Source organism: Triturus cristatus, chromosome 5_2 (assembly GCF_964204655.1).
Source record: "Triturus cristatus chromosome 5_2, aTriCri1.1, whole genome shotgun sequence".
Lineage (NCBI taxonomy): Eukaryota > Metazoa > Chordata > Amphibia > Caudata > Salamandridae > Triturus > Triturus cristatus.
The window spans coordinates 266435313-266457755 of NC_140588.1; the positions used below are offsets into that span (position 1 = coordinate 266435313).

General features: G+C 46.7%; 1 protein-coding gene across 1 annotated transcript in view; it reads right to left on the reverse strand.

Annotated features, from left to right (window-relative positions):
* The window catches only part of LOC146822854 (uncharacterized), a 180785-nt gene extending 164773 nt beyond the window's left edge, over positions 1 to 16012 (reverse strand). The window contains exons 1-2 of the mRNA XM_085607027.1: positions 15884 to 16012; positions 730 to 926 (exon numbers count right to left, since the gene is read on the reverse strand). Coding sequence (XP_085463153.1) covers positions 730 to 924 — 195 coding nt within the window. The 5' untranslated portion in view covers positions 925 to 926; positions 15884 to 16012. The remainder of the gene's footprint in view (positions 1 to 729; positions 927 to 15883) is intronic.
* Between the last annotated feature and the right edge of the window lie 6431 nt (positions 16013 to 22443).

Sequence of the window (22443 nt, forward strand, 5' to 3'; positions counted from 1 at the left end):
TCATGAGTTGTGATGCCCCTTCCTGTGATGCCACGTGTGATGTCACGCACTGCGATCTCATGTGCTTTGAAGTCATGCGCCATGATGTCACTTTCATACTGCCTAACTTGGTGAGTTCCCCTTCTTCGTTTTGTAGGACTTGTGCCCTGGGGTAGGAGGAAACTACTGTTACTTGCCAGCAAGTCATATGGCCATTCACTCCAGATCCTGGACCTGGAGTGAAGGAAACATCCAGCACCAGCAGCATGCTTAAAGGGTAAGACTGCAGAATGACTCTCTTGGGCTGGACACCCACTATTTACATCAGGAGCAAATAATATCCATGCTACAGTAACTGTTTAAGCTGTTCATATGTGAACAATGTTTCTTTTGCAAATGTCATTTTAGGGCATATGATACTGTACTTTCTGAAAATAATAGTACCAAACACATTTTATTTTTAATTTTGTCAGCAATAATTCTTCCTTAATTGTTTATATTTGTATCTGTTTGCTCTCTTGGTGTGCATCATTTGTAGGCAGTCAATTCACATTTTTGAACAACTTCATGCAATCACAATTGCTGTTAAATTTATCTCTCTAACATCTGCTTCCATGAACTGCATGAAAATAATACTCAATATCAGAATTTTTTTCTGCATTGATTTTGATACTTGTCTCTGTCTTCTACGGCATGGTCTTGGAAGAGGACTTTTAAGCAATCCTTTTCAGATTGTAAAATGACACTTACATCAAGTCTTTTGCAGACTTTCAGGACCCTCAGCACATTTTTGCAGACATTGTCCAGGGGGGTGTTGCCACCTACGCAGGTAATGCCCAAAACCTTTACACTGGGAGCTGCCAGGGCCATCATGATAGCCTGGGCATCGTCCGTCCCGCAGTCGACATCGATGAGGATCAGCTTCTGCTTAGGCGCCATTGACATTTCTTGAAAGGATACAAAACAAACGTATTTATTTATTTATAAATTGTAGTGTTTTCATTGTTGGTGCAGTCATGGATCTGACAGTCAGTGGTGATTTCTTTGTATTACTTCATCATCTTTGCAATAATTTAGAAACCTACATTTTAAAATCATTTTACTTTGGTCTTGTGCAGCATTTCTGGATCCTATATTTTCATGAATACAACCACTTTAAATTTTCATTTTGGATCAGTAAGCAATTTTAAGATCAGAGTTTATAAAAATATATTTTCAAGCAAATCTATGATATGGTATGATGTCCTGAAATATTTAAATGGTTTGAAACATGCTTCTGAAATGCAACGAAAACCTGCTTTTTACAGCTTTATGGTGACAAAAATGCTTGATCAATGTTCCAGCTTAAGTAAATTCCCACAGTATAACGATATGATCGTTGGGGGATATAACAAAACTACTTAACATTTGCCACTTGGGGCGTCATATCGTTTTACCCTCAGCGCCCCCATCACAGGAGCTCCACGGAGGTCTAGCGGTTGGGGGGCCATTAAGGTGTCTAAGAAAAAGGACTCCATTGTTGTGTGACACGCACCACGTATGGGGAGTGATAAAGCAGTCCTTACCTTAATACAGAGAAAAAATCTACCTTATGACTGACAGTTACTTTCAACCACTGGCTGAATGCCTGATAAATGTGGGCTGGTCAACTTCAGAACGTGAATGACAGGCACAACAGCCAATGGTTGTGGTAACTGACCTTTTGCTTTTCTCTATGTGAATGGTCATGGCTCTGTGAGACAGCTAAAGATTCCTCTAACCCAAACTAAAAAAATAACCTTGGTTATGATTTTCGAGTCAAATAGTGTCCTAAACTCTGAAATATCAATGGGAACTAAAATAGGATTGTTCCCAGCAGTCATTAATTGCCTCAGGAGTTGTAGAAAAAGTCCCGGCCATAAACAAACACTTAAGGCCTGATTTATATATTGGCAGTAAGCATATTCCAGAGCAATGGCAACGGAGAATGGTTACTGCCAATATGAGGGTCAGCCCGTCGAATTTAGATGCCGGGGAATTTTTGGTGTAACGATGGTGGACACTACTCCACCTCTTACACACCTTCGATAGCCCAAAATAGTAAGGGTCATCAGCGGTTGACTTGTATGTTCAGATGGGAGAACATAGAAGTCAAATTTCACTGCCCACCACCACCAGGAAAACCCTGGCTGTAAGGGGCAGTGAAATCTAATGCCCATGTCGCCATGAGAAATAACTCCCATGGTGAGGGGGGCATTTCTTTTATTTTAAAGAAGAACACCCCACTTCAGGATTTTCTTTTTCAAAACAAAAATAAAGGAACTTTACCATATGGCCCAGCCATGATTGACAGAGCCATATGTCAAAGTTACAATGCATATTCACAGGAGCACTTTGATGGTGGTTTCTGTGAAAATGAGAAATGTCTGTCGGCCCAACGGACATTTCTTAATTTAGCAGTCGTGACCTCCACCAGGGCAACATAGTATTTTACTCTTTCGACCTGGTGGAGGACGGCTCCACCGCCAAAATCAAGATCGAGACCTTAGTTCCCTTTTACAGGTGTATTAAAAAAATTCTAAGTTTGTCAAAAAGAGAAGGGTAAAATATACCAGAATGGACCAGAAGCTCTAAGCAGCTCATGAAAATGTTTAATAATAACATCACAATTCATGAAGTAAGTCTATCAATAAAGTACAACCTTTTCTTCACAATCGGGCAAACCACCCAGGAGATGACTCATTCTACCGCAGCAGACCTTGTAGGCTCCTGTGGTAATAATGCGTGCCACTCCCTCTGGACTGCTTTAGCGGTTGATTAGCTGAGTAACACCCAACCTACCCATCCTTTAACCAGCTAACTATTCTCCAGTCAATTAGTAATTTTCCAAGTATCTTTATGCCCAGTCCAGCCCTGCACAATATTCCCTGAAACTGAAAAAGACCTTGTGGTTCCTTTGAAAGCAAATTCTGTCGCAACTCAAGTTGGCTTAGCCTAACCTTTTAAAAACATTTGCTTAAATGAACTGAGAACTTGGGAACAGATGTACAAAGCTATTTTACAGTCGCAAAGCCTGGTATTCTCAATGTTAGAGGATTTGCAACCACAAAATGTCTTTTTGTTAAGCACTAAACCCATTTTGCAGTTCGGTGATAGGATACCGAATCACAAAATGGGTTTACAAACCAATAACAAATCGCTATTTGGAAGGGGCGTGTTTAGGGTGTCCCTTTCAAATAGCGGTACATTAAGGTATGTATCCATGTTTTCCAACCAATATGCAGTCACAGAACATTGCCATTTTACAAATAAGGAACCTAAAGAACTATTTCCACTTTGTGAATGTTAAAAATAATTGTTGGAGAGAAGGTAGCAGTCCATGGCACCATTGTGAACTCTCAAACAAACAAACACAAAAAATAAACTTTTCTTTGTAAAAGCAGCCATTTCTTTTCTGGAAAATTTGCTGTATTTGGAAAAAAAGTCTACTTTATTTAAAAATCTATAAAATCTATCACATATATGGTAGTTGACCCCAGCAGGCCACCGTATCTGTGTCTGGCATTCAATCGCATTGAGTCGCAATGTACAACCTACCTCATGAATTTTGATAAGGTGGGTCGAATTGCTACCAGCTACGATTTGAACTTTTGTGAACTGACCTATTAGTATCTAGGTCAGTTTGCAAAATTCCTTTCCATTTGCAAAAAGGCAGTGCACAATTTGCAGACACTTCTTGCGAATGAAAATTTTATACATCAGGCCCTTGGCCTTGCCATGCTTTGTTGGAGGATTACAAAAAAAACTGTGTTCTGTAAACTCATTGAACTGAAGAAAATTAAACAAAACACTAATTGGCCTATAACTTACCTGCAGAGTGAGGTTTTAACTGTACAATAAGAACAATGACATAACAGAATGAATTATATATATATATATTACCTACTAGCGGTCGACAATAGGTAGATAAAGTTAAGACCTAGTTTCCATAGGAAAAGTGTTTTCTATTTGCCAATATCATTGGCCTCGTTTGACGAATCTTGGCGAATTTTTCAAAACTAATATGGTCAACTGCTGTGTTGAAAGTTTCGGGGTGATTTGTCAAGTGAGGGCCAAGAAAACAGGGACGTCCCAAAACTCATTTTCTCCATGTTAATTTCCATAGGAAACTTTAGACACTGCTACAGCCCGAACTGCTGAACGGAATTACACCAAATTTGGCAAAAAGGGTTGCTCTTGGTTCAGAAATCACTCTTTTTGTTAAATGGTGAAAATTTGTTCAGTAGTTCCTGAGAAATTTAAATATTCCTAGATATACAAATGGGGACGCGAGGATCTGCAAGCCCTCCTGATCTCGTGCCTGCCATCTGATTGACTGCCAACACTTCAAACCAGGAACTGTTGGCAGCCATCTTGTGACTCGGTTCAACTGAGTCACAAGAAAAAAGGTAAACAAACCCTTAAAAAACAAGAAAAGGGGGCAGGGTAGAAACACCCAGACCCCCTAGGCCTGCTCAGGGGGTCCCACAGGGACCAAGAGGGCCAAAAAATGCAAGTATTTTCAGCGGCATTTGCAGTGGATCCACAAATCTGGCCGAAAAATATTTAAAAAAAGATGCGGGGCTCCCGTGCTTAGTGTCATTTAAGCCCCTGAGTGGGCCAGGTCCCGGGGCAATGATGAAATGAGATGCGGGGGCTCATGGGGGCCACCACCTCCCTGGGGCTTTAATTGAATTGGGTCCCCCCGCAGCCCCGGGGATCACCACCTCCCCAGGGCTTTAATCTTTAAAAAAATGTGTGGGGGGGCTCCATGGTCCAGTGGTGAAATTAGATGCCGTCTGTGCATCACGTTTGTGCTCAGCTCTTGCAAGGCATATAGGGAGGCTTGCCTGTATGTACCTCCACATTTTTGAAGTGCCATCATGCGTCGATTTACAAAAATTGCAGGTGTGGCGGAAGTGACATCACATACCCTTTGGCCTTAATGACATCACAAGAAGTGACATCATATGACTGTTGATCAAGATATTTTCAAGGAGCAGGTGTTACATGCCCCGAACATCACACTAACTCTCTCTTGCACTCTTTCACCAATTACTAATCATTCTCATTTGCATGCATTCACTCTTTATCTCACTCATACTCATAATTAATGACACTCAGGCCCAGGTTTACTTAACTTATGCAACATGTTGTTGTCACTTTTGTGTTATGTGTCAAATGGTCGTTTCACGGGTAGTGCACAGGCGTTGTCATGCAACAGACCAGGGGTTTTGAATGCAAATCTCTAACTACACATATTTGTAGGGAGAAATTTGTGGCAAAATCTTCGAGACAGTCATAAGGAGGAGAATTGTTTTAAGTTCTCTTCATTTTCCAACTTTGCATGTGTGCTGCATTGAACAGCACACATACAAAGTGTGAAAAGCCTTAAAGCATAGTTTGTGTACTGGAAGATAATCCTTCCAGTACAAAACCTATGCTTCATTGAATGCTCACACCCTTGCACTATCCTGCAAGGGTTTGTGTGTTGACACATGGCTGCCAAAAGTGCAACCAGCTTCCAGGGAGGGAAACAATGCACCATATGCTATTACATATGAAGCATTTTTCTATTTTTCGTAGGTGCAAGGCAGTCCATCATGTTTGATGCAGCGTTGTCTTGTGTCAAAGATTAGTAAAACTGGGCCTCAGTCTCACATTCTCATTCACTACTTGTCACTAACTCTCACTCATTTTCTCCCACACACATGCTTACACATACAGACACATACTCACACATACACTCTCTCTCTCACATAAACACACTCTCACCTGCAAGCATGCGCACAATATACATTTAAAAACATGTGTACTTTCCACAGCTGCCACCAAAAGTCCCATCCCAGCTAATTGTGCTCCTTTTCATTTACACTAATAGTGAATAATAAAATATTATTCACTAGTAGTATAAAGGAAAATGGGCTGAAAAAAGGAATGCGGTGATCCCCTGAAGTTTTGGCAATGATTTTGCCACCTCTGAGGCCAGGGGTCACAAAGGCAGTGGCAAGTATCGCAAGGGGCGGCTGCGATCCCTGGTGACGTCTAAATGACGTCCTTAGCCCCTTCTATTCTCATGAAGGAGTGGTTCCGTCATGAGCCATGGTGGGTGTGTGCTCATGACGGAACCGCTCAGTCATGGCACCCACCCATAGGGGAAGTGCTGGCGCTCCCCCTATGGGCAGCCCATCTAGCCCCCACAAAGGGCGATGGCAGCTAAAGAGTTTCCGCTGCCACCCCCGACCCCTCCGCGCAATCCCATGACGTCAGCGTACACAGTGTGCGCCAACGTCATCAGGAACAGCTGGATGCGCTGGAAGCCATTTGCTTCCAGGCGTCCAGCAGGAAACAGGTGAGTTTCCTTGCTCCAGTGGGGCATCGGGGGAGAGGATAGAGTTTTTCCTCTCCCCTCTTTTTGCAGGTCATTCCCGCTGCACGATTTTCCTTGGCGTCGCGATCGTGCAGCAGGAATGCCCCCACTAGGCACCAGGGATTTCTTTTTGATTTAATGGAAGCGACCCCTTGGGCAAGGGTCGCTTCCTAAAGGGGCATAATATTTTAAAGACTTTTCTGCCCCCCCCGGGGACAGATCGGCTGGGTTTTTGGGCCTTCTGCCACCAGGGGGGCAGAAAAACCCACCAGACCGGGATTCATTTAAATTAGGATTGGGGGCAATCCCTTGGGCAAGGATCGCACCCCATTTTGGGGGGGGCAGTAGTGGCTGTTTTCTGCTTCTCCTGGGGGCAGTTTGGCCCATTTTGTAGGCCAATTTCCCCCAGGGGGGCAGAAAACAGCAACAATCACTGAATGCAGTGATTGTTTTTTTTGTTTTCCTTAACGGACGTGACCCCTTGGGCAAGGGTCGCTTCCAAGGAGGGGTACAATTTGTCAATGTATTTTCTGCGTGGACTGGTGCTTGGCTGGTGGTGTGCGTGGACTGGCGATTGGCTGGCTGTGTGATTGGACTGGTGCTTGGCTGGTGGTGTGAATGGACTGGCACTTGGCTGCCAGTGTGTGTAGGCTGGTACTTGGCTGGTGGTGTGCGTGGACTGGTGCTTGGCTGGCGGTGTGCGTGGACTGGCGCTTGGCTGGCGGTGTGCGTGGACTGGCGCTTGGCTGGTGGTGTTCGTGGACTGGCGCTTGGCTGATGGTGTGTGAGTAGTGACTTGCTGCTGGTCACTACACACACTGCTAGCCAAATGCCAGTCCACGCAATCCGTCAGCTGGTGTGATTGCTGTGTCAGGCATGTGGGCGTGTGAAAGTGATGGGCCCTTGAATTGGCCCTGTCTGCTGATGTGAGTGTTGTAATGTGTCACATGTATGAAAGGTGTATGAATTTCCTGTAAAGAGGTTGGTGCCCTGTTGTGGCTTTGCAGCTCACGAGCTGTGAGTCAATGGTTCAGTTTCTTGTCCTTTCAATTATTAACAGTGCATTTAATTTTTGTGACATCCCTCGTTAATACAATTGTATATACTGAAGCATCACTCACCCTCTTTCCAAATCCAACTGGTATGTATGTGAGCTTGAGGAATAGATGGTTGTGCAGTAATATTTGTCTTTTCTGTCTTTCTCAAGCAGGGTGTACCTTGTCCCTTTTTGTGAATGTTGTACTGTGTTGGTTCCGTGCCTGGTGGTGTGAATGGTCTTGTGTGTATCATGTACCAAAGGTGTGTGAATGGCCTGTAAAGCGGTTGGGGCCTTGACACAGCTTTACAGCTCACAAGCTGTAAGTCACTGGTTCAGTTTTTTGTCCTTTCATTTATTGACAGTGCATTTCATTTTTGTGAAATCTCTTGTTAATAAAATTTTATAACTGAACCATCACTCGCCTTCGTGTCAAATCCAACCAGTATGTGTGTGTGCTTGAGGAATAGATGGTTGTGCTGTAATATTTGTCTTTTTTGTCTCACTGCCAAGGTGTAGATTCCATCTAGGAAAAACCTACCAACTGTAGATATTGTCGTAAACTAAGCACCCATGGGAGTACATGGTGATGTCTCTCTTGTGGACCCCAACAAGTTATCTTACCCACAATGTCCTGCAAACCTCAAAATGTGACTGTCACATTTTCCTTGCATTACTCTGCCAAAATGTTCACGCTTCACAAAGAAACAACACATTTCCTACCACCCAGCATTTCTCCAAGTATCCCGATTGAAATGGTACCTCACTTGTGTGGGTGGGCCAAGTAACCGTGGCAGGAAAGGGCCCAAAACGTATTGTGGCAACATCAACATTACCTACCTAGGGAAACCTACAAAACCCACACATTTCTTAAACCTAGAGACCCGGGGGAGTCCAGGGAGGTATGGCTTGCGTGCATCCCCCAAAGATTCCCTACCCAGAATTCCCTGCAAACCTCAAATTTTGCTGAAAAAATCAACTTTTTCTCAAATTTCTGTGTGGGAAAGATGTAGGATCACCGTGCTGACACAAATTTCCTACCACCCAACGCTCCCCCAGGTCTCCCAATAAAAATGGTACCTCACTTGTATGGGTAGGCATAGTGGCTGCAACAGGAAATGGCCCAAATCATACAGTGGAGACTTCAAAATTACCTATCACAAAACTATCTGCTTATGAAAGGAGGGTCCCATGAGTTTTTGGCCCCGGACTCGGTGGCCATCTAGGGAAACCTACAAAACCCACACATTTCTTAAACCTAGAGACCCGGGGGAGTCCAGGGTGGTATGGCTTGCATGCATTCCCCAAAGATTCCCTACCCAGAATCCCCTGCAAACCTCAACTTTTGCTGAAAAAATCAACTTTTTCTCACATTTCTGTGTGGGAAAGTTGTAGGATCACCGGGCTGACACAAATGTCCTGCCACCCAGAATTTCCCCAGGTCTCCCGGTATGAATGGTACCTCACTTGTGTGGGTAGGCATAGTGGCTGCAACTGTTAATAGCCCAAATCGTACTGTAGAGACTTCAGAATTACCTATCACAAAACTACCTGGTCTTGCGGGGGGGCACCTGGTTTTTTGGCCCCGGGCTCACGGCCATCTAGGGAAACTTACCCCACCCACACATTTCTTAAAACTAGACACCCTGGGGAGTCCAATGAGGTATGGCTTATTACCTATTGACTTTCAATGCATTTCTGCCTTCCAAATGTAAGACAATGTGTAAAAAATAAGTCACTTTGAAAAATGATAATTCACATGCTGGTATGGGTACTCACAATTTCGGCAATGTGCAAATAGCTACTGTTTCTAAACTCTATATTTTGTTCCCATTTCTGAATTACTGAGGTGACTTTCATATCGATTTTTCCTTGTTTATATTTTCCTGAATGAATTGCTATATACCAGGTACACAATAAAATACCATTGCAAGACGCTGCTCAGTTATTAGCTCTGGGTTCTTCGGGTTCTTGATGAACCTACAAGTCCTATATATGCCCACAACCAAAGGGGTCCAGCGGATGTAACGGTTTATTGCTTTCAAACATCTGTCATACTTAGTAGAAGTTACAGGTGAAAACGTTGGCACAAATGGAATTTATTTTTAACTCATTTTCAATTTTTTCTATTTTCAACTGTTAGTTTCTATAGGAAAACTTTGAAGGATCTACATAAATGACCACTTGCTGAATTCAAAATTTCGTCTACTATTCATAAATGTATAGCATTCCAGGATTCATCATTGCTTTCATACCCATTAACTGGTAGGAGGTTGAAAGCACAGAAAATAGCAAAAATAGGCTATGTCCCAGAAAAATGCCAAAACTGTGTAAAAACTTTGGTTTTCAGACAAAAGTCTGCTTGTTCCTGAAATCTGGGAAGATGGTGAATTCTACACCACAACCCCTTTGTTGATACCATTTGCAGGGGAAAAAACCAGACACTTTCATCTATAGCCCCTTTTCCCATTTTTCCCCCCAAAAATAATTATCTGTATTTTTGCTAATTTCTGAGTCCCCTCCAGGGTAATCAACAAACCCTGGGTAGCTTTGAAATCCCCATCATGTTGGAAGAAAAGGATGCAAATTTGGCGTGGATACCTTATGTGGTCAAAAAGTTACAGGAGCCTAAGCGCGAAGGACCCCAAATAGCAAAAAAAGGCTTAGCACGGAGGGGAAAGGCTAAGCAGTGAAGGGGTTAAGTGCCATGTGAGTACTCTTTGAAAACTACTTATCACAGATAGTGCCCATGACAGTTTTACAGAAAACAATCTTGTCCCGGAGGAATAGTGAAGAACCACCACACCAGGGACTCATTGTTGGCTCTAGGAGTCCCCTGCTTCTCCTCCGCCATCTCCTCCTCGCTTTCATTTCCAGCAGTCATGATAAAAAAGATGTGAAACTCCCAGAAATGATAAAAATACAAAGATTTTAGGTGTGTACAGCACAAGATGTGACCACATGAAAATGCTAATCCCATATGAGGGTGCAAGGGTGAGACCATCCTGTAAATGGAACAAGACAGTGATTTCAAACAATCATATCTTTCCTACCTGTCTCAGGGCTGGAGTTACCATATTCAGGTACCACAGCACTGCAACACCAAAAAAAAGCTATTTCATGAAAAGAGTCAAGGTATGCTCATTAATTGACCCTATTAGAGAAGCTCTAACCTCAAAGTTATATGAAAATCATTCTTTAATACTAAAACATTGTGTTTTTATTTATTTGGGGGATCCTGCTGTGCTCCAGCGGGACCCGGAACAGAAAGTAAAACCCTCATGGAACTCACACAGTACTCTCCCTTTGGTTCTAATGATCCAGCAAGTCTGCTGCAGGACCTCTGCAAGTGAAAACAAAAATAATACAATTTGTGAATAACCAACCTCATGTGGGCAATCAACCACACAGGGCAAGCCCCTGTTACAAACAGACTTTGTCTTGCACACATTCCCTCCATGGAGAACCCACTTCCTTCAGGCCCCAGAGGTAGCCAAGCCCCTTCTATGCACAGCCTTTGCCCTGTACAGAACCCTTTATGAAGAGCGGATCTTTTATGGGCAATAAACCAGATATGGATGATAAAGTACCTAATGTGAACAGTTATCACCTTGTGCACAACCCCTCCACCGAGAATCTACTCCCTGTAGACACCTAAGCCACCCCAGGTGGTGAACCACCAACTAAGCACAGCCTTCACACTGTACCAAATACTTTGCATATAGCCAACCACTTGCAATTCTGTGCTGTCTATATTTTCTACATAATTGTGGATCCTCCGTATTTGCCACTATATTTGCAGATTTCAAAAAAACTTAACTTTTTATTCGAATGGATGAAAATTATTCTGCCAGTAAATGTGCAACATGATTTGCCTTGTTGCGCTTAATTTAGATAACCTTGCTACATAATTTAGGTAACTTTGCCACATACTACTAGTAATGCTGCCAGTCGTAAATCTCTGCAGTCTGGTTAAGGGGCTGTCGTTAAGATGTAGAAGCGCATGTTTTATAGGGAACCATGAAATATTTGAGATATTTTACAGTGCCATTCGAAATATGAGTTTTTATACCAATGCATTTTGTGCAATATAAACAAAACTTAGATAAACGTTTGGGGTGGTTTTGATTAAAAATGGGGGATAGTGAAAAGATCGAATTAGGTCTTATCGCTTTTTTGCACACTCCGCTCTTTTTGCATTTTATGTATTCTATGTACTTTTCATAGTTCATTTAGAAGGGAAGCTGTATAGATTAATTTATTGTATTTATTATATGAGGAGTTTTTGGGCATTAATTTATTTGGGGATTAATTTATTGTATTTATTATATGAGGAGTTTTTGGTCATTACCATCTCCTTTATGGCCCTGGACGTTTTTTCTTTGCTATTGTTAGAAATGGGGGTCTCTAGTTGGCATTGGTTGGCACATTTTTCCAAATAGGGACCCTTCCTTCTAGTCTGGAAAAGGGGGGCACACTAGTGAAATAACCCCTGCTCACCCCCTTAGCAGCTAGGCACGAGAAATCAGGCGTATCTCAGAGGCAGTGTGTAAAGCATTTGCACATAATCAACAGTAATACATGGAGAACACTACAAAAGGACACCACACCAGTTTTAGAAAAATAACCAATATTTTATTTGTGCAAACAAGACCAAAAACTCTAAAAATCCACCATACAGTTGTCAGAAATATCAATACTCAAAAATAGAATTGAAATACAGTTCCTTGAAGTTGATAGCTCTGTCTGGGGCTATCAAGGCGTCGTGAACAAATCCAAGCAGTTCTGGCTGACCGTGGCATCGCGGGCCAGCTATGATGTCGGGAAAAACCACAAAACAATACCTTAAGAAATGCAGGGAGACAGCGACCCCTTGTGGAGCTCCGAAAAGCTGGCGTCCACAGGCGTCGATTACGGAGGTCGGTGCAGGAGTCGTAGGGCCCTTGAAGTCACCCGCAGTGAAAATCGAACTCACTGTTGAAGTCGGGAGTGCCGGCGTTGGCAGGCATCAGGGCTGTAGTGCAAAGTGCAAAGGTGGGGCGTGCGGTGCCCTCAGGTCACTGGTGCCGGCTGCGGTCCAGTGACGGTCGTCCAGTGGCGTCGGTGAGACCAGGGCTGCGGTGCGAAGTGATGCGGTGCTCGTCGCGGTGCTGGCAGGTCACGGTGCAAGCAGCAGCGTTGTTGTTGTGGAAGCGCTGTCGTCGGCTGACAAACTGGAGTTGATGGCGCTGGTAGGCCAAGGCTGCAGTGCGGGATGAGGGCGGTATGTCTTGTAACTTACGGGTGGTGCCCTCGAACCACAGTGCAAGCAGAGGCATTGATGTCAGCGTGGATTGTCATCGGCAGTAATACCAGGGCAGTGGCGTGAAGCGAGGAGGTGCGGAGTGTGGTGCCCACAGGTCACTGTGTAAGCAGCAGCTCTGTGGCACCATTGGGCATCGTCATCGGTGAGACCGGGGTTGCGGTGTGAGGTACGGTGGTGCCCTCTGTGGTATCTTCAGGATACGGAGCTGGCAGCGGCGTCGGGATGGCATTGGGTTGCTTCTTCTTCTGTTGCAGAACAAAACACAAAGTTCCCAGTGCTGATAGCAGATGAACTTGAAGTCTTTACTGTTCCTGAGACTTCTTGAACAGAGGGCAAGCTCTACCTCAAGTCCTTGGAGAAACTCACATAGAAGTTGCAGCAAAGCACACATCAAAGTGGTAGTTCCTCCTCACAGCTTCTCCAGCTCTTTTTCTTGGCAGGTTCCTTGATCTAAAAGAGTTCTCTGAAGTCTTTTATCTCCCTGAGACTTCCAACAGTAGGCAAGCTCTACATGAAGCCGTTGGAGAAACAGCAGGATGATGAAAGTACAATCCAGTACTTTCCATTCCCAAGACAGAAGTAGCAAGCAGCAGGACAACACAGCAGAGCACACAGCAAAGTGGCAGTTCCTCCTGAAAGCTTTTCCTACTCTTGTTCCTGGCAGGTTCCTTATTTCAGCAGTAATCTAAAGTGCTGGGGTCCGGGCCCCAATGTTCATACTCAGTTTCTCTTTGTTCTTTTGGACAAAGAGTGTCTGTGCTCAGCCCAAACCAGTTCTGTCCTCTCTGGTTGAGGATCCCGGCAGGAGGTGGAGAAAGCATTGTCCAAGGCAGGCCCATTCAGGTGCAAGAGAATTCTCCTCCCCCACTCTAAATGCATACCAGGCCTATTCAGGTGATAGTGCAAGTCCTCCTACTACTATGAATGTAGCCCAGGTCTATTCAGCCCAGACCTGACTCATCCAGGAAAGGCAGGACACACCTTGACCGCCCAGTTTCTGTCTACAGTGAATGCACATCCCTAGCCCCTGTCACTCCTAAGCTAGACAGTAAATCCACAACCCAACAGAGGCACACAGGATGGCTAAGCAAGAAAATGCCTACTTATAAAAGTGGTATTTTCAAACACCGAACATAAAAAATATCTTTACTAAAAGATGCATTTTTACATTCTGAGTTTAGGCATTCTAAACTCAATTTCTCCATCTTGTCCCAATGGGATCAGATGTTATAAATAAACTCCCATTCCGTCCTATGGGACAGATAGCCTTTCCAAAGTGAAAGACGAAAAACACTGTGGTGCCGATTACGATCCTGGAAAAACCAGGTACGAACCGTCAGTCGGAGCGTTTTCTCCGTCCGACTCGTACCCGGTTGTAAAACATTACAAACATGGAAGTACGATTCGCACGGAAACACCATTTCCGTACGAATCGTAAAAAACACCGTACGACGAAAATATACATACGAATGTGATCCGGGAATGCTTCGACTTGACGTCGGGACGCTTTCAGGCAGCGTTTCACGACCCAGGAAGTACGATTCGACCCGACAGCAGTCCGGACGGCAATATTTTCACGGCACCCAAAAAGTGCCGGAAAAGCGAAGTACGCCGCGAAACGAACAGAATAGGGGGCCCGGTACGCGCCGTACCCCCCCCAGCCCCCGTGAGTACGCGCCTAACCACCCCCCAGCCCCCGTGAGTACGCGCCTAACCACCCCCCCAGCCCCCGTGAGTACGCGCCGAACCCCCTGTGTATGTACACCCGTGTACGTGTCGTACCCCCCCGTGTATGTACACCCGTGTACGTTCGAGTCGTACCCCCACCCGTGTATGTACGGTGCGTACCCCCAGCGCGTAGCAAACCCGCTGAAAAAGCCAAGTCTAACAGCTATGCAATGTGTTTTAATGGTGTATTTATCTTTGGTGCGTGAATATCCCGAATTGATGTATTTGTATTGCAAATTTTGGATCTAATTAAAAAAAAAAGGGAAAAAAAACATTAGATGCTGAAACCGAAACCAGTAGAAATTATTTGTAAGAGGGCACAAGGATGTTCCTCCAGGTGTACAGGGAAATTTGAAACGTATTAACCGACCAACGCTTTCTCTATCAAATGTTTTAGCACACCGTCAATTTTTAATGAGTTTTGTTTATTTATTATTTCTGAAGACATAAAAATGTATTTAATAAAAAGTGAGCCATCAGTTGATAAAATCACCACTCTTCTTGGACTCATCGCCACTCTCATAAGAAGTCAAAGCCCTTTCATTGAATTCACAGGGAGCATTCTTTGGGCTTGCAATGCCCTCACCCTAAACTGACTTCATTGGAATCAACATCCACACCGAAGTTCATTCCCATTGAATTCACTCGATGCAATCTCCAAGACCTTTAGTGTCAACTGACTTCAACAGCACCAACCTTTATAACTATGCCAATATTCGGTGAACTCAATAGAATGACCCTCAAAAACATGTGATTTCACCTTCCCTTCCCTTAGAGATCCACGGGATTCAGAGATGATCCAGAACTGCCAGTAGCATGCGTGAACGTAATGACAAACACTACCTTGGGGCATGACGTCACACCCAGCGGCGACAGTTCTCAACCACTGAAAACGGTGATTTTACAAGGAAGACACATTCATATTAACGCATAATTGAGAAAGCTAAAGGCAATGTGTACTCTTCTTTCCCCCAAGGTACTTTATTTTCATGTTATTCAAATGTGTTGGTAAGTTATGAAGTAACCGTCACTAGATGTTCGCGCTTTATCCCAGAATTTCCTGTATCAACGCTAACCTTGAACCTCTCGAGCACGTGAAAAAAACAAAACATTAACAATCACTACCAGCCAAAAAGAGCAAAAGCAGGAAAGTGTCCCACGCGTCAAAAGTATTAATATAATATAATGTGGTTGTAGCAACGGGGACTTGTGCTGGATGTAAGAACCGCGTCATACCAAGACCTCCACCTCGAAAAGGTACAGTCTGTCTAAAGTGCACAAAAGTAACATATACTAAAAGTAACACATACTTTCGTCAGATTCCCACAAAATCGACCTCAGCTTCTCTTTTTTGCCGCTATCCTTTTACATTAAACCTCAAACTAACTCAGACTTTCAAATGCAGTATTTGAACATGAACGTGATAATTAAGTTAAAAAAATGATACCTGAAGTGATCTGTTAAGGAACGGGTAGCGCCGTGGAGAGTGTGCAAGTACCGGGGACGGGCTGAAAACAGGAAACAATCAGCGGTGGGATGTGGGACAATCATTAACAGCTTACAGCAGCGAGGCCGCGAGGCCAGCGTTGAAACCAGAGCCCTGGGCGTGGGTGGAGAGAAATGTGGCGCCCTTGCTAATTTTAGTGAAGTAAATGAGGTAGCGGGGGGAGGGGGGGGGGCTTTTGTGTTCACTGGTCAGTACCTGGATGAGCAGGGACTGGCCCCTGAACACAAACATCCACGGACCTCCCCCAGCTCACCTAAAGCCCCAATAGCTTAACTGCCTCACGCAGATGGTGGTTTTGTTGATGTGTGACAGAAGAGGTCCGAGGGTGAAGGGAGGGCAGGGAAGTGGGATAAAGGGGTGTTAAAAACATCGCCTGCCCTATGATAATGAAGGACTAAAGCCACTTTAAACTGGCAAATCAGACAAAAACGAACAGGCAGGGACAAAGCCAAGGTCGGAACAAGATGAGAAGGGTGCTTCTGCTGCCATAACCTCAATGCACACAGCTTCATGCGCCCCCTCAGAAAATTGGTGCCCTGGGTCTGGGCCCAGCTCGCCCGTGCTAAAGTCCCGTGTTGAACCCAGTTCAAATGTTCAGTGTGGAGTCAATGCATTGCACATCCCAGAAGGAGAAGCATTTACTGCACTCAACTTTTGGGTGTGCACGGATGTGATTCAATCACTGCTGAGGAGTGGCATACCTGCCAACTTGAAGAACAATCTCACTGTGTGAGGAGGGGGTGGGCCTTGAAGGGGGCAGGGCCTCGTGTCGAGAAGTACCGATGAGGCTCTTTTGAACCCCACCCCAAGCCCACACTTCCCAAAGAAAAAAAAAGTTTGCTGAGGCTGATACCAATGTCTTGGGGTGCTTTTATACCCCTTAATGGATGTCAGCAGTTCAAAGCCTAGGAAACTGAGCTGGAAAAACACTATTTACAGTGATTTTCAGCTTGTTTTCCATGCCACCGTGTGATATAGGTTCCTCACTGGGAGACCGTGTAATGGGAGCTGATATCGTTTGTCACAGGGTGGCACAGTGTGAGTTGGCAGGCATGGAGTGAACTCAAATTCTCCTCTGCTCAAAGCATGCAGAAATAATTCCTGACGAAACTGCTTAGCATGTTACCTCACTACAATGTTGGTTTGTGATTGTAATTAGAATTGCAATTGTTTTGTGCTTCATACCTCTTGCCAAGTGCCGTAATACATTGTTGCATTGGTAGCACCTGCACCATGAGGGAGTGCTTGTTCAGAAGGATGTTATATTTGCAGTTGATCCTACATAGGAAGCATTTTGGTGTTGTGCAGGAGTGCCATGAGGGTTGGTCTTAAACTGTCTTCACACCCCACACATAAAGTGTGATGGTGGGAAAGGAGTGATGGCTAGAGCATGGAGTTGAGATTGATCAGGGGCTATGAGTTACTCTGAAGGTTCCCCATGGATGCTCCGATTACTTACCGGTAATCTTCATTACTCCGAGTATGGTCTTCCTCGCCACATGACTAACAAAGTGAGCGTCAGCTCCACAACAGAACCCTCCAAAGCAAAGCAAAAAAAGTCAGCATCCCATGCCTCCCATCCCTTCCCAATATGGCCGACCCAGTCACCCCTGACCCCTATAAGAGGCGGGCCGGCCCAACCCAACAGCCTGAAACTACCAAGCAATACATGAAGCCGATAGCCAGACAGGGAGGGAGGGATGGGAAGTCATGTGGCGAGGAAGACCATACTCGGAGTAATGAAGATTACCGGTAAGTAATCGGGGCATTACCTCCTCGTTAGTCTTCCTCGCCACATGACTAACAAAGTGAGCACATACCAAAGCCAAACGGCATCATGGAAACTCACAAGACACCAACAGGCCAGAGGGCAAAACCCAACAGGCCAGGACGAGTGGAAGGACCACCCAGGGGAAAGGCAACCACGAGCAGGAAAAACCAGCCCGGGCCCAACGACACCGGGAAAAACAAAAACCCGGACCCCAGAGACACGAGGCGCCGGCAAGAACCAGCCGCAGCAAAGGTCAAAGGGGGACAGAGAAAAGCTCCGGACCAGACGCCACAGAAACAGAGCCCAGACAGTACGCCGGACCCACACACCAGGAACGGCCAACGGAGAACCCGAACAAGGGGCATCAAACCCCCCTTAGGAAAAAGCAAAACCGAAGGAACAGAGGGCAACCCCGCCACAGCGAGCCAACAGACAAGGCACATCCGAAAGGGAGAAGCAGTGTGACCAACATAGCCACCCCGCAAGGGAAAACACCACCCGCGAGAGAGCCGAAACCACCAGAGAAACGGGGCAGCGGAACCAATCGGAAGCAAACCGGCAAGAGCCGCATTAAAAGAAGAGCGCGACCGTACGCCAACGGTCGCGAGACTCGCATGACCTGAGAGACCCAACATGACCACAGGCACAAGACTCACCACCGAGCAAAAGCTCCAGGCAACAAGAAAAAGGGGCGCCGAAGAGAAACCGCGACCCCAAGGAGAGAACCCAGGCCGGAACAAGGGAACAAAAAGACCCAGGAAAAGGGACAGAAACGACACCGAAGAGACCCGGCCACCAAGGGAACACAACCAGGCCATCGCAGAAAGCGGAGAGCCCGAAAGACCACCCAAGCACAGAAGGCAGGGGAAAAAAGGCAGCGCCACGGACCGATCCGGCCCCCAAAGGAACCAAGCGAGCCGCCGAAGCGAGCACCCACCAAAGGCGAGAGGGACAGGAGGGCAGGGTGAAAACCGAACCCGAGCCACGTCAGAGCCACCAGAGCCAACAGACCTCGGAACCCCAAATCCAGGGACAAAGACGAGGAAACAAGCACACCGGAAGCGTATGGGCCCACCAGGGAGCAGAGAACCGGAGGTATCAGAGCCCGAACCCCCCAGCCGAACCAGGACAGGAGTGGGAAGGGCCCGGGCCGAATCCAAGGAAGGACCAGAGACAACTGGCAGAAGAAAAACAGCCAGACAACAAGACTGCATGGAACGCCACACGAAAGTGCGAGTAACCCCTGCGTCGGGACCATGCCAAACGCCACAGAACCCCACCAGGCGGAGAAAACGTGAAGCCGGAGTGAGCAACACAAAAACGACAAAGGAGCGGCCAAGCCGCAGCCCCGAATAAGACAGGGCGAGTCCAAGAAGGACCCCATAGTCCACAGCACCCGGAAGACCCAGGAGGAACCCCACCCAAGCACCAACCAGACCCGACCCTGCACAACCGCAGAAAGCAGACCAGGCCAGGTGCAGACAGGGAGGCAATGCCGAAAGCCCCACAGCCCCATGAAAACCCCGGAGGACGGTCAGCAACAGACAGGGACAGACCCCGCAAAATAACCGCGGGAACAGTAAAACACATCCCCCAACCATACCGAAAGAAAGGCCATAGCCTACATACAAGACTGAGCACCCACTGACAGTGAAAGACCAGGGAAGGAACACCCAAACGCCATGGTAAGAGTCTAAGACCATAACCAAAAGGCCAGAGTGAAACCCACAGAGCGGACACACACGGCAAGCCGAAAGGCAACTAAAGCCCGCGAAGGGGCAAGGAGTCACAACAGAGGAGGCTGAGCGACCCACACGTACACCGGTACAGAGAAGCCCACAGCCGCCCCCACAGAGAGGGGGAGCCAAACGCCAGAACCCAAACCCCAGAGCCCGCTAGAGCAGGGCATCAAGCACAAGGCGGCGGGGAGGGGGGAGCGCAGGGCAGGGCCGCGAGGGCCAGAAGGAGGGGGAACGAGAAAGTGAGCCCGACAAGGCGGGGCCACCACCCGGGACACCCCCAACCAAACGGGGCAGAGTAGAAGGCAACAAACTGCCTGTGCGCAGGAAGGATGACAGCGGAGCAACACAGAACCGGAGGAGGAAGAGCAAGCACCCAGCCAGCACCCCCAACCACCAGGACAGAACATGCTTACCAGCAAAGAGAAGCAAGCCACGGAACCTAGTAGCAAAAGCGCAAATACAAAGATGACAATGAAAGTAATGTAACCAAAGACCCGCTGACAGCGACTGCGGGACTCAAACCCGTCACCGGAGAGTCGAAACAACCCAAGGCACCGGACGTAACAACGAGAAACCGCACTCCAGAAGAGCGTGAAGTATGCATGCGGGACCTGAACCCAGACCCGGGAGATCCCCGAAAACCAGAGGCACAAGACTATGGCAGTAAACCCCCCCCCCCGCTTGGGCAGAGAAGAGGCAGCGAAACAAATGAAGAGCCAGCGAGGGACAAATCAAACTCTGCCCCCGGGGCAGCCGGGCCGGAACGGGAGACAGCATAGACGAAGGCCATAGGAACAGGAGAACATGTGGCAACCCCCGGGACCGGGAACCACCAAGGCAACGGCAGCAGCGGGCCAGGAAGGCAAGCCCACCCCCACCCATCCCGCCCCCCCAGCCAGAGCCAGGCAGAAACGCCCCAAGGAGCGGGGGTGGCTGGAACCACAGGGATCAGTCGCGAGCACCGTGGCAAAACCAACAGCGCGGGCCAGCGCTGCAAGCGCCTAGGCGAAGTGGAGACACGAAGCGCACACCGCACAACGTGAGGCGTATCAAGACAGGAAAACAAAAACACCGCCATAAAAACAGTCAGCGAGCACAGCAAGCTGGCGCATCAGGACACAATCGGCGTAGAACACACGGCACCGAAGTGCAACAAACGACACCACAGGAGTCGGCCAAACAAATGGGCCACAAACCGCAAAATGAATCACGTCCCGGTTGCGCAACAGCCAAGGGAGCCGGCATCCCAACGTAACAGGAGCACCACGGCAGGGGCACATGCGCCACTTACAAAAAGGCAGGCCAGTGAACACACACAAGTGCCACAGAGCCTCTGACAATGCAAATACAAACGCTACAGAGGACCCAACCAAGGGCACCATACAAGCAGGAGCCGTGCCACAAAAACAAAAACACAGGCCGAACTGTATATACACCAAGGAGGCCCTGTAAGAAAAGCGTGCAGTAGCAGGGCTGGCCAAAAACCGCCCAGCAGGGCTGCCCGAGCACGGGGACTAACAAAGAGGCCGTGGAATCTGATGGCCGCGCACTCAACACGCTGGCACGCACTAATGACGTGACTTATTCCTAAACACGCTCAGCGTGCCCCCAGAAGCGCATCATCGAAACGTGAACTACCAGCGCTGATCAGCAGTTAGTATGCCCCATTTCATCCACCTACCTGAAGCGCTCCGGAGAGAGTGCAGAACAAAAAAACCAGGCTGTTGGGTTGGGCCGGCCCGCCTCTTATAGGGGTCAGGGGTGACTGGGTCGGCCATATTGGGAAGGGATGGGAGGCATGGGATGCTGACTTTTTTTGCTTTGCTTTGGAGGGTTCTGTTGTGGAGCTGACGCTCACTTTGTTAGTCATGTGGCGAGGAAGACTAACGAGGAGGTAATAGGTCTTAGCTAGAGACTTGGACACACTTATTGTTTCCGATACATTATATCTACACACAAACGCCTTTGTTGTCTAGCTCTCTCTGTCTACTGATGGCTTTCTTTTCTACTTTTGTGTCTGTCCCACATAGGCACATTTTAGTCTTACAGTGGTTTAATTGGTTGATGTATGCTTCCACTGCTGATGCCAGACCTCGAATTGCAGTGAGGGTCTATTTTGTCTCCCTGGCTCTCTTTTCCTGATTCCTGTGCTCCTCTTTTAACTCCCCCGCTCTTTTTCCACACCCCACCTCGCATACTCTTTCCCCCAGACTCCTCTCTTGCTCTTCCAGCTCCTTGTTAATTTTTATCTCTCCATCATGCTCTTTTAGGATGTTTTGAGGTCATTTCAAAATAGCAGGTCAGGTGCGTAGGGGTAGCATGCACAAGGGTCATATTTCAATTATTTTTTCTATTTTGTCTAATTTTACAAATCAAATGTCCACACATCAATGGAGGCCATCCCTTAATGGGATTTGTAAGAATAAAATTACATGCTTTCAAAATGGCCACCGTGTACGCGCAAATATCCATGGCAGACACACTGAATTAACACACATCCAAGTCAGCCATCTTTGAATAGGATTTGTAAAAAATGAAATATGCTGTCAAACATGGCCCCCATGGATGCACTTATATCCACATCCACAGAGGCAATCATTTAATTTTTTTAAATCCCCTTCAAAGATGGTTGCCATGGAGGCTTCCACAAAATAAAAAGCATTGGCAAATCCAATGCGTTTTATCAGCAGGACCTACTGGATTTGTCATTCCTATTTTCAGTTGAACATGTAATTTCCAAATGTTTGTTGATTGCCAAGTTCTCTCAGTGAGGTAGGATAAAGGGGGTCCATACCGGGCTGGACTGGCCGAAGCGGGCACCAGGCATTTCCACAGTGGGCCAGAGGGGTAGGGGCCGGTTTTGTGCCTGTGGGGGCCGGTTTGGTCACTGGGGGCTGGTTTTGCAGCCGTGTAACAAAAGCGGGAGTGGTGCTTCTTGCTAGCAACTATTCCCCCCACACACCTCCGGGACAGTCGAGCAGCAATCT